At 42.6% G+C, this 13,094-nt stretch overlaps 1 protein-coding gene across 4 annotated transcripts in view; it reads left to right on the top strand.

The window, feature by feature from the left end:
• Positions 1 to 6,602: 6,602 nt before the first annotated feature.
• Positions 6,603 to 13,094, top strand: part of smoc1 (SPARC related modular calcium binding 1) — a 44,139-nt gene continuing 37,647 nt past the window's right edge. For all 4 annotated transcript variants that reach the window (XM_069160695.1, XM_069160694.1, XM_069160696.1 and 1 more), the window contains exon 1: positions 6,603 to 6,970. In XM_069160695.1, coding sequence (XP_069016796.1) covers positions 6,869 to 6,970 — 102 coding nt within the window. In that variant the 5' untranslated portion in view covers positions 6,603 to 6,868. The remainder of the gene's footprint in view (positions 6,971 to 13,094) is intronic.

A 13,094-nucleotide genomic window follows, 5' to 3' on the forward strand; every position in this document is an offset into this window, starting at 1 on the left:
AATCATGAATATTCTTAATGTGCTTTTCCTAATGAGCCAACATGACTGCTGGGGAAAAAAAACGCTGGATGGAGAAACTGAAATGTCTCCACACCTGCTTCTCAGCAGTGTCCCTCCATCTCCTCAGCAACTAACCCTGCGTCTGTCCTCTCAACTAATGCTGCTGAAATGTTGATTTCTTTAAGTCTACATACAGTTTGCTAAATTTATAAATCATTCCAATGGAAAAAGTCTGATTTTCTAACTAAAAAAAAAAAATCACAAACTAAACAGATTTTAGAGTTTTCTCACCCCTTTTACCAAATCTGATAGAAAAAAATCTGGAAAAGAGACTTTAATTAAAATAAATCTGGAAATTTGCTGTCTGACAACCTCACACTCCTCCATGCAAAAGATTTTGACAGAGGTGAAAGGTCGAGGTTAGAGACAGAACTGCAACGACGAAGCCTCAACTTAAATGTTATTCATTTCTGGTTGAGATGGAAATCTTTCTTTAAAAGAGACACCTGAGAACAGTTACAATAAGACAGACTTCTGTTACAAGCATGAAAAGCATTAAACATTCCCTGGTTTTCCTATTTCTTCCACCACAAGTGCAACTACAACTACTTTAACTACACAAACTACAAGTGCTGCATTACTCTTATCACTAATACTGATGCTGCAACATCAGCAGCACTAATATCAAAAGATAGCAGCAAAGCAACAATATAATAATTGTTCTAGCGGGTCGAATAGAAGAAGTAAAAACTTTGTTTTGTATGCCCGACACATGTTGGATTTTTTTCATTGAAAGCCACCACTTTGTAAGACAGCCCGGTCTGGTTTGGTCCAGTCGGAGCGGTTGGATCAGGATTAGATAACTCGGCGATGATGACCCACTAAACTCCTGACCCGGACGGGGGAACAGTGCGAGTTTAATTGGCCCCGCCTGCGAGCCGTATCAGGAGGACAGCGGGTAACAAGTGACAACAGGGAACGTGCTGGCTGGCTTGTTAACCGGGGCCATGGGGTCCGGGAGGGAGGGGGGCGGGGGGCTACGGGGTCCGGGAGGGGGTTGTTGCACAGTTCACTGGTGCAGGGGTATGCTCGACAGAATCTCTGTGTTTTTGTTTTTGTTGTCGGGAGGGCATGCTCCCCACCACCAGAGCCGGACTGGGGGTTCATCGAGAGGTGAGCGGCTCGGTGCAGTCATGGAGACCACTGCGAGGGCCCGGCCCGGCCCGGCCCGGCTGCTGCTCAGGGCCCAGCGCTCTGACTCACCTACTGGTTCTGTAGTGGGAACCAGTTCAGAGGTGCCAAAGCAAAATCAGTGTAATATGTGTAAAGGAAAGTACACAACTGAAACTGGACAAAAATGCAATTCATTAAAAAGAACCTAGAGGGTTAATTTGATCATTTCTCTACAACATAAACTTGATGGGAAGATGGAAAATGTGTTTAATTAATCAAAACATCAATCAGTTGTTAAGTAAATCATTTAAAAAGCAATTTAACAAAATAATTAGATATGCTCCTACTGTACTGCTACTGCTGTTTTTTGTTGGCAGGCATGATGTTACAGGAAGAAAAAAAAACTGCTGAAAACAGTGATAAAGACCAACATCGGAAACTTTTCTTCCTGTTAAAAGGGAGTTTTCTTTCCTCCATCGGAGGTGCTTCTTCCTGTTAATACTTGTACACATTTAGAAGAATTAAGTGACTGAATGTGTGTTTTTTCTGCAGTTTGGGAAGTACAGCATCGCTGCAGCACAATTTCAGCTACTATTCTTAAAAACTTGGCATCTGTTTAACATTTAATATCAGCAAAGCAAAAACAAACAACAAGATTCTTTACGAGGATTGTGAGAAAGTTACTAGTGTGTGTGTGTGTGTGTGTGCAGCATTGTACTCTCGCACACTCGCTGCCCTGCTGGAACACGCTGCCCTGTGAAGACGGAGACCTCTGGTTACCCCCAGTTCACATTTCCAGCCTCGGTTTGCCCACAGAAAGGGCCACGTTTTCTGGACAGTTTCAACTACACCACCCCCTCCTCTGACCTGCGCTTTCTGCAGCCACCTCCCCCTCCACCCCCGTCTCCCTCTGCTCTCCTCTGTGTTCTGTGGGATGGCACAGGGGTCCCATGCGGGTGTGGAGCAGTGGAAGGGGAAAAGGTCCCAGAGACAGAGCTGTTAATTCAATCAAGAGAGCGGTATGCTCAATTAGGCATCCATAAGGGCCCTGGATGGGTCCGGGGGCCCCGCAGAGGGCAGGCCGCCCCGTCCCTGGGAGGTATTAATTGTGGATGACAGTGTGTAAACAGTGGGGTGAATAGACAGCGCAGGTGCGGGACACCCCGGTCCAGACTCAATGGCCCTTTTCACACCCGTGGCTCCACTTTCCCTTTCATTCTCTCACTGTGTAAAAATCCCTCACATCTCTGATTAATGTTGCACATCATTTGGCTTTGTGTGCTTATTTGTTTGTTGCCGTGCGTTTCCGTCAGTGGGCGTGCTTCTACGTCAGCCTCGGTGTGAGCTTGAAGAGGGTAATAAGAGGCCAGGTCGCCGCTGGCCGGCCGGCCAACGGCTCCACACACACGGTTTCAGGAGGTTCATGTAAAATATTTGGAATTTATTAGATGAAATCCAGATGGCACTTTAAAAGCAGAGGGCTTTCTATCTTTCCGTTCACCTCCTTCCATCTGTCTGTCTGTGTTTCACTCGCTGCTGCAGTTGTTTGGTTGTTATCAGACACTCGTTAGAGAGCTGCAGAGATGGAAGAAGATTCAGACTCTACAGTGATGTAACCTCGAGGTAAAAATACCAATAATTAAAGATTTACTGAAGTGAAATACAGAAGTATCATCAACAAACATCCTCATCATGCAGAAGGATCTCTTTCAGAGTGTTATTATAGATTGAACGACTGGACGTGAATTTGATAACTGATGTTTGAAGTAAAATCCTTTTTATATTACTGTAGGTCAATGTGGAGGCAAACTGTACGGTCGTTTATCCCTTAACCATCAAATATAACACTGTCATTTGTGTTAAGTGTATGATAATTACTTATAAAATAATTGGAAATGTAACTTTTAAGTCAAAGCAGTGCAGTACTTCAAACTATTTGTCTGTGGAGAAGTATTGAGTAACTTAAAATGGAAATATAAGTAAGAACTGTACTTTTTTATGTAATTGAATGTCAAATTATTGAAGTTATTGGAGATTTTCAACTTTAAAAGTGCTTTGACCCCTGGGATTAGCTGACTACATAGTTTAATAACCATCAGGTTTTATTTGAACTGATTCTCAGGTATTAAAACATGAGGGAAATAATGCAGCTTTAAATTTGAAAAGTTAGTTTCCTGTTAAACTGTAAACAGCTGTGATGATAACCAGACAACACATTAATTTGCTCATCGATTATAATTCCTTTTTACCTCCAACATGCAGCGTCTGAACCGTGAGTGTGTGTGTGTCTGAACTGTGTGTGTGTGTGTCTGAACTCTGTGTGTGTGTCTGAACTGTGTGTGTCTGAACTCTGTGTGTGTGTGTGTGTGTGTGTGTGTGTGTGTGTGTGTGTGTGTGTGTGTGTGTGTGTGTGTGTGTGTGTGTGTGTCTGAACTGTGTATGTGTGTCTGAACTGTACTTTTGGTCCACGTGACCTCCCGGCTGAACATCTGTGCTGATGCTCCTTCATCCGTCGGGTCTCTGGGTCTCTGTGTGGCCTCTGAGCTGCTCCGTCTGTTTCTGTCTGCAGACACCTGCTAATTTTCGGCCGTGTGTAGTCCGTGTAATCCGGGTGGGGGTGGGGTAGGTTGGGGGCGGCGGGGGAGAGGGGGGGGGGGTGGAGGTGGAGTGGTGGTTGTAGGTGGGGTTGGGTGGGGGCCATTGCAGTAATTGGGAAGTACATTTCCTTTGAGCATGCCCATTCATTCCTCTTCTGTTGTTGTTGTCAGAGGTTTTCTTTCATGTGCGGCCAAATGACAACAGAATTAAAGTGTCGAGCCATGCTTTCCCTACAACAGCTTTACACCCCGGAGAACTCGCTCCTCTTTGTTCGGGGTGGAGGGTTGGAGCGAGAGGGACGAGCAGATATCCACCGATCTCGTTAACATTCCAAGAGAGACACTCCTGGTTCCCCCTCTCTGCGCTCCTCGTCCTCTCAGACCGGGAGAGGAGATCACGACACCACACGGACACTTCACTAATAGTTCGCTCCGAGTTTCTTTTCCTTCACGTCCGACTGTCCCCGTTTCGTCTCTCCTGACCCTCCTCTCGGACTGTTCTGAGAAAACGGCCGACCTGTGCACACAGAAATCATTAATGCTGACCCTAATTGTGCCAATTCCAGCAGCTCAATAGCTCTAATTACGAGGCTCTTCACTGAGGCACTCCAAAAGCCGCTGAACTGTCAAAACCAACAATTAAAAAATATCTATAGGGACAAAGACAGAGGGAAGGAGGAGGGGTGGGGGGGTGACCGGATGGCCCTTTTCAGCACTTAAAAGCCCGGTTTCTGTGGACTGAAGCTGGACACCTGCACTAAACACGGCTTCCCTCGCTTTCAATGGGCCACACAATTCATCTGAAAGGAGAATGACGGAGAAAAGAGGACGTGGGAGCCAGAGGTGGACGAGCACAGTGTGGGACCGCTTTTATGAATCCAGTTAGCGTGCTCTTCTGTCAGGCTGCACAATAACGCTTTCAGATCCTTTACCTCAGTGGAAGGAGCAAATGTGGATTCTAAAAGCACATAGTTACACGTTGAAGCCGTGCACTGGAAATGTCAACAATTATTTTCAAACTGCATAAAATAAAAAAGTTTTTTTTTTTTATGGGGGATTTATGTTGCAGTGTTCTACAACGAAAAAGTGGCATGAAATGTTTTTGTACTTAAAATTTAATGTACCTAGTTATGTTTCACTGCTTAATTATGATGATGAATCAGATTTTTGTGTATTTATTTGTGATATTATTCTTATATTCATGTTTCACTAGTTCTTATAGCCCAAATTCCTTTCAAATTTCAAAAATAAAAGTGATCAGAATTTGCTTGCTTTCCATGAGGGAAGAGTTCATAGTTTGTTGTATTGATCATCAGTTTAAGGAGGTTATGTTTTCAGTGTGGTTTGTTTATTTGTTTGTTTGTCAGCAAGATTACAGAAAAACCACTGGCCCGATTTTAATTAAAAAATGTTGGAGGGAAGAAGCACGGAGCAGATAAGAACGCGTCAAACTTTGGAGCGGATACACAAATCATTTTTCACTAACGTAGCGAGATAAAGCATTCAGCCTGCTACATGCAATACATCCTTAAATCCAGTAGATGGCAGTAAAGTTCGATAAGACAAAACTTAGGCCATACAAAGACGATGACTTCGTATCTCAATGCACATTCACTCGTACCAATAAACACAGCAAGCAGTCGTTATGGACGGAGATTAAAGCGGAGAACCGGAGCCATTTCGATAAATAAATAACAATAAATAAATAATAAGTTAAGTTTACTAATATAGCAGCAGTCAGACTCAAGGAAATAATAAACTTATGGTCAAACTAAGAAAGAAAAACATGCACATTCATCATGCAACTAATGTATACTTACTCACATCAAAATTGTAATTATCTGCAGTCAGTCTGTTTATTCGATTATGTCATTATATTACATATGATTATTCAATAATGTTTTTTCAACAAAAAAAAAATTAAACTCCTGTCTGTCTTATTATTGGCCTGTCAATCATCTGTGAAGCACTCAGAACTGCACTAACCAGTATGAAAAGTGCTGTTTGAATAAAGTTTGACTGCTGATTGATTTTATATCAGAATTATATTATATGAATTATAAGTTCATGTTTTAATATTTGCAAACACATCCATCACGTATGCTAATATAAATGCTTATGAAACAATTCATTACTGATGATTTTGTAAATTTTGACAGAAATATTGATGCTTGATTGATAAATGCATTTTTGTGTTGTAATAAATAGTTTAAATTTGTTTATTAAAGTTTAAGAGACAAGATATTTGTTTTGAAAAACGTAAAAGTCTGAGTTTTACAGAAAAATTAGGTTTTTCTCTGAAAAGTCAGTTAAATTACGATCAGTATTTGGAGATAAAGTGACACACAGCTGTTTTTACACAATCAACCGCTGAGTCCTGACACACACACACACACACACACACACACACACACACACACAGGCTGAACCCCTGCAGTGCCTGTGACAGCTATTGACTTCACTCAATAGATGTTCTCCATTGTCACCCAAGTGCACAGGCTAAATGTCACGGCAGCAGGATGCGCGGCCATTATAGCGCATTATACGTCTCTGAATGGGGACGAGAACCTAAGGTTTGACCTCACAATTGCTCGTCCATTGTCTGTACTCTCAAAGGCTGCTGATAACACACTGAGTGTCCCCGCAGCTGCTGCCTCTGCCGCTCCTCTCTGCAGACTGACCGCAGCAGCTCTTTCTCCTCTGAGGAGTTAGTCTGAAGTGGGCGTGGCTTCACCGCCATCCCTGCGCTGCTATTGGCCCCCTCGCAGTGTCAGTCAGTGATGCTGCTCCCTCCTTTGCTTTTAAATGAAGTTGCAATGGATACAGGCGCGACTCGAACCTGCGGAAACCGCGATGAACAGCTGATCCTGGATAAAAAACTCGCGCGCCATGGTCACCGCCGCGTCCTGACTCTCCTTCCACGCGCAGGCACTATGTGAATAGTTCTCGGAGAAGTAGACAAAAAGGAGAATCACTTAGAGGACAGAGAGGTTGTGGAGCGTGTTGTTTGGACCTGTTGATCATCGGTGTGACACACGGACACACTGCGCGCTCAGCCGACCTGCCGCTCCCTGCTCTGCGCTCACCGACGTTCCATTATGTTACTGTCGAGCTTCCTCATCTTCACCTCGTCTTACTTTTTGGCGCCGCTGTTCCTCTGTCACCTGCCTCAAGTGTCGGCGCAGAGGCATGGTTCACGGGTGAGTGGGGTACCTGGGGGTCTGCGAGCTCACACTTCCACACTCCTCATACTTTCAGAGGGATTAAATGAGCCAAAATGTGCGTAAATTATTATTATCCTAATGCATGGATCTGTGTCAGGTTTTAATTGTGCTTTATGTTTTTGACAACATTATTGATTTTTAATCCTGAAATACTATCCTGAAATTGTCCTGTAGTTCAGATTCACAGGCCTAAATATTATTGAAATATGCAATTCACATTAGATCATTTTGTGTGCCAGAACAAGTGTAAAATTAAAAGTATTGGACGATTTTAATCAATTATTCTGCAGTGCAATAAGAGTCCTCCAAAAGGGATTGATAAAGTCAACAGTTGGCATTAAATTCAGGCACTTTTCATCTCAAATAGTACATCTTATGGAGGTTAAACAAGTAAATGATTCATTTTTTACTGAAGTAAAGAAATAAGCTCCAGGGAGTGGAGGCACACTGACAGATATGAAGACTAAGATTTTAGTTTTTAAGGGCTTTTAAGGGCACATATTGTTTTTATTTAAGAGAAATTCAACTGTGATTCTCTTCCAAAAGAAAAAAATAACATTTTGGTTGTTGATGGCTGTAATTTTGAGACCTAAATTGACCTCTGACCTCGCTGAAGAGACGGTAGATCCGGTCCTGATGTCTGTCTCCAACCAGGTGGAGATTAAACTCAACAAAACTCACCACGTTTGGACACATTAAACTTGTTCTGGTGCATTTGTTAGGGCTATTTTAAAGGAATACAAATGATTCTGCTTCTCCTGAGTCTCTTCTACTTTTCTAGGACAGATCTTTGTCACCGTCATCTCCTTTTTTTTCTTCTTCCACCTCACACACACACTGCTTTACTTGTTCGAGCTTCTTTACAAATACCCATGGCACGTCCAGGCAGAGAGGAGGGGAGGCGAGGTGGAGGCGGGGGGTAAGTGATGTGAAGCGGAGGGGAACAGCATTGTTTCACTTTAGCAGATGCACTGTAATATTTGTGGTCGGGGTGGGTGGTGGGGGGGTGTAAGATTACTCATGGGGGGTTTGAATATGTAATAGTCTCGCACATATTGGAGCTATTTCACAACATGCTGCCCCCCCCCCCCTCCTCCTCCTCCTCGTACACAACACGCTGCGGTCAGAGTGCTCTGTGGAAAGAGCCGCAGTGAATTTATTCTTTTCTCTAATCACTTCTTTGTTCTTCACTTTTTTTTTTTATTGTTTTTCTACCATTGAAATAATGAGCGGATCAGAGTGGAGTGTGTGTGGTTTCAGTGGAATACAAGTGGCTGTAATTTGGGTATTTTCATGGATGATTCTGTTTGGGAAATCAGAAGAGAGGTGATTTTATTGGAGTTTTTGTGTCTGATAATTTGATCTGTCCCTCTGCAGCCAAAGTCTTTCTCCTTGTTGTAACTTCATCTGAAGGATTGCATTCTCCTCTGAGAAAGTCAGACGTAGGAAACTGTTTCTAAACCTCAATGGATAAACTCCAAAATAGTCTGAAAACAAGCACAAAAACTAGGAATAAAATGCTGACAATTCGCACCACATCGCCGTCATCAGCTTTATGCGCATCAAACTAAACCCTGCATCCTCTCCATCGTCCTCCTGCATGGATTACGTCCTCCTGCATGGATTACGGTCTCAGAGGAACGACACTCGTCCTTAGGCCGGCTGCATGAACACACGCCCCCCTCTCACACCACACTGGACGCTTCCAGCATTGCTCACAGCTGCTGTAATACCAGAATTCACACCCCCCCTTCTCCACATTGATATCAGGAGACGAGGCCTGAGCTAATTTCACTGCTCCTTTCTCGTTTCCCTGCAGACTGCATGATGCAACACGACCAAAACTCCTCAGAAAGGGCGAACACAAGGAACTGGGACAAAAAAAAAAAAGAGCTTTAGATGATTCAGGCTGTGCGGGAAACTGACATGATTGTTTTACAAGGAGAACAGCAGCCCTCTGATGATGAGGATGGTGATCACACATCCAAATGATCTGCTCAAAATAATCACGATCTCACCGAAAAACTGCTTAGTTTAGGATTAAAGTTCAGAGCAAATTGCTTTTCTTAACGAGACATCTCGGCTCCAGGAGTGATTGACGTAATGAGGCAGGTGATGGACAGGCTCCGTCTCCTCCAACATTTATAAACCCAGAGGGGATGTGTTCAGAAATAAGGAACAACAAATGAGGAGGAATCCACGTATCCTGAAACCTTCATCAAATCAACCTGTCGGTACCCGGGCCGGGATGCTACGAGCAGACGACCTGTATACACTTTGGTGACAGCATCAGTGAGGACTCATAAACTCGAACAACAACAAACATAAACAGCTCCGGCCGGAGCAACGAAAAGCAGCCAAGACTGCATACCTCGGAGCTCGGGGAGCGTAGAGCCCCGGATCACAAGCAGGAAAGAGTTTTTATTGGTGTGAGGTAGAGCACAGCCACGGCGTAGGTGTGTGTGTGCGCGTGTTGATGCAACGTGTGGGTGCAGGTGCCTGCACGGTGACTCTTAATGATGCTGACAGTGCACGAAGGAATGGAGATCAGTGAGGGGACGCTTGGTTTTGAACTGAATATGAAAACAGAAGAGATTCTGCATCAAGTTTTGACGTCTTTTTCTGACAAAGTTTGTCACAAAGAATGAAGGAAATGTGAGATGTCAGAGCGACGGAGCAGATAAGTTTATAAAGAGTTTAGAAAAGCAACAAAAGTTGAGCTTTTCCCATAAAAATCTGGCTCTAGATACAGAATCATACAGACAATGTATTATTGCACTTCAGATCTTTGTTGTCCCACAACAGGAGGTTGGTTTTAGTGCAAGGATGTATAAGAAAAATAGAAATATGAAAACAATAAGACAGTAAGTTCAGGCTTTCTTCAGTAAATCAGATTTGTTTCTTAGATCAGATCTTCAGGACAGACTGTTTTGGATTTGGTGTGTCTAGACATCACCAACCTATCTGCATGGTTTGCCGTGGTAACGGCGTAGCTACGCTGGTGATGCAGCTTTCCAATGTGGAAGCAAAGTGCCAATAGACAGTTTATTTGTGCATCTGTCCGCAGACTGTTGTCCTCGTTGTCCTCCATAGAGACAAACTCTCTACTCTCGGATAGCTCTGCTAGCGTTAGCATCGATTCTGCTCACCCTGTCTCTCTGAAAATGATGTCATCATTGTCGTGTGACGCAAGGAAACCGATCTAAACCAGCAGAGCGTCCAGACTGAGACGCAGCTGTAGAAATCTGACTGGAATCTGATTTGCAAAAAAATCTGATTTCATGTGTTGTTGTCTTTTTTTACTGGTCAGACTTTCAAAAATCATCCAGATAAAATCTGGATATGACAAGAAACGGATTTAAGATGCAGTCTGAACGAGGTCTGAGCTTAAGGACTCACAAAAATCAGCTGATGCTGCAGAGTTTCAGTCCATATTGTGGGTCCAAAAAAAAAATCACCCAAATCTGAATTTCCCACAATGCAACATCTTTCAGTCTCTTTGCATCCAGGGGCAACTTCTGCACATTTTGAGTCTCCAGCTCCAATCGAGAAAACCCAAAAGTATGATGCAACTTTTCTTACAGATTCCAAGACATTTTATTATTTACATCAAAGTAGAACCTTCAGCTGAAGCATCTTACTAAAGTCATTTATCTGCAACCTGCAGCAGCAGAACAAAACAAAGAAGAAAATGCAACAAAAGGACTCTGAAGGATTCCGAAACATCTCAGAAATGTTCTGAGAATGTTTGTCAGGATTCAGGACAGCTGTTCAAATCAGAGCTCTCTGCAACTATTCTGATATAATGAGGAGGAAAAATTAGGATTTCTGAAAAACAGCATGCAGGATAGTTGCTATGAAAACATCCGACAACAAACAAACAAATAAATCTGGCCTTAATCGTATCAGTGTTGGTTGACTTACCGAATTATATTGACACAAAACTTACATATTTACAGGAATAAGATGACTTTATGTATTTACTTCTGCTTATTTAGTAAAGGTATGCTAAAAAGATCAAATATTTTGTCTTTGAGGTAGTTTACCTGTGTTAATAAGATAATATTAAGACAGAAATGAAACTGAGAACGATGAAGAAGAGAGATGAAGAGGAGCTAATGTTCAGAGCTCATTTCTCCTTTTACTCTTTATGGGGAATGAGGTCAGAGTCTGGCGTCACCGTCTTCTGTGAAGAGGAGCAGTGATGAAGAACAAACCTTTCTGTTTGTGATCAGAAACTAAAAACAGTCTGAGGTGATGAAGTTTGAGGTTTTAGGCTCGTTTGTTGTGTTTGATTTTACAAACAGGATGATTTCGCTGATGCTGGTGGTTGTCGTGGAAACAGAAAATTCTGAAGGGTTCTTCCTCTGGGGATCATGAATGTCCTCTGCAGCTCTTTTAAAGTCTCTAATGTTGTGTTTGCAAATAAAAGCTTTAATGTTGGATGTTCACAGAATTTGCAAACTCCTACTTTTCATCCTTGTAGATGTTTCTTCTGTTCCGTTCTGCTGAAATATTTTGTCCATTATTATTTTTCTTTTGTAGAAGTTGAATTGTGACCTCGTGAGTGTACGAAAGGAAGAGTCACCAAAACATTTATTCTATTTATCCCTGTTGGAGGGATTATGGATTATATATTATCTGTTCTGTTGGGCTTGTTTAAGATCATTTTGTGAAGTCTGTTTGAATAAAGAAGACAAATTGAGGGAATTAAATGACAACTTTAAAGCTCTAAACAGCAACTGAACTCCATTAAACAACAAAATTGAACTGAACTCTCAAACACAGTAAACGTCTGATGTGACGAGACTCCTCGGCTCCTCTTAAATATCACTGCTCACTAACAGGTGACCCACCAGGTGACTCCACCTGCGGCCAATCAAACTGCTCACGCATGTCGATTCCCTCCAATGACGGCGTGATCTCCAAACCCATTTCATGCTCAATTTCAGTTCTTTCTAATCAGCGTAATGAGAAGCAGTCGAAGTCCGGCTCTGACAGTCGGCGCCTCCACTTGACCTCTCGTCTCTGCTGCACGTGCTCCTGATAGTTATTATAGTGAGTCCACTCTGGGAACTTTAATATTTCGTGTTCAGGTTCTTGTTTGAGGAGAGGACCACCTGCTGAGAGAGTTGTGGCTCTTTTTTTTTTTCATCCTCCAGATTATCAGGGTGGCAGAAACACTTCCTGTTCTGCAGATTAGCTTCTAATTATTTGTGAGTTTCCTTTGATTCCAGAGAGTGTGTGGTCTCGTGGAAAACACGCACATTTCCACCTCCGAGCAGCAGAGATGGCCGACTGTTCTGCAGCCAGGACGGAGCATTAGCTAGAAACAGGGAATGCCGTTAATCAGATTTAGAGAAGGAAGAACGAGTCTCTCTCCAAACTTAGATTTTTTTTAATTTCGTCACACCACTTCAAAAGAAAAACGAGGAAGTCATCGCACTCGTTGATTAAACCATTCATCTCCTCACCGTCGACGAGAGGAAATCTGAGCTCAGCGTGGTGTGAAAATCAGAGTTCTCGAATCTTTTTATAATAAAAACTGGATCAAATGACTGAGTTTAATGGGACAAAATAACAAAGAATGATCACATGTCAGCAGTTTTCCTCGTCTTTACGCTGCACTGAAGTTTTCTGTTTTTTTAATCAATTTAAAACAGACAGAAACAGAAACTTTTCGTTTTTTAAGGATGAGGCTCAGCTGTTCACAGTCCTGTATTTCTTTGTATATCAGCTCACTAGAGGAGAAAACTAAAGATTAAATGTCAACGTTCTTGACTTTAATAATGTGACAGTAATTATATGAAGAGGAAGACTTAAAGCAAACGATGGACTACAGTTTTGTGAAAGCTGTCGAGCTTCATTGGTGCTTTCTGCTTCATGACCTGCTTTGGTTTTGTCTTTTAATGGTAAATTACAGGTTTCCTCTTCAACACAAAACCCAATTAAGAAGTTTAAAAGGGAATACGAGGGAGGATGAGAAGGCAGCAGCGTTGCAGTCGCTTATTTACTACTTTTTTTCTGCGCGTTAATTCAAACAGCATGAAGGACGGCAGATTTCCTGAAAACTAGATGCTAATTATCGGACAACGGCGAT

This window comes from Embiotoca jacksoni, unplaced genomic scaffold (assembly GCF_022577435.1).
Source record: "Embiotoca jacksoni isolate LCO1_2020_lvr unplaced genomic scaffold, fEmbJac1.0.p SCAF_27, whole genome shotgun sequence".
NCBI lineage: Eukaryota > Metazoa > Chordata > Actinopteri > Embiotocidae > Embiotoca > Embiotoca jacksoni.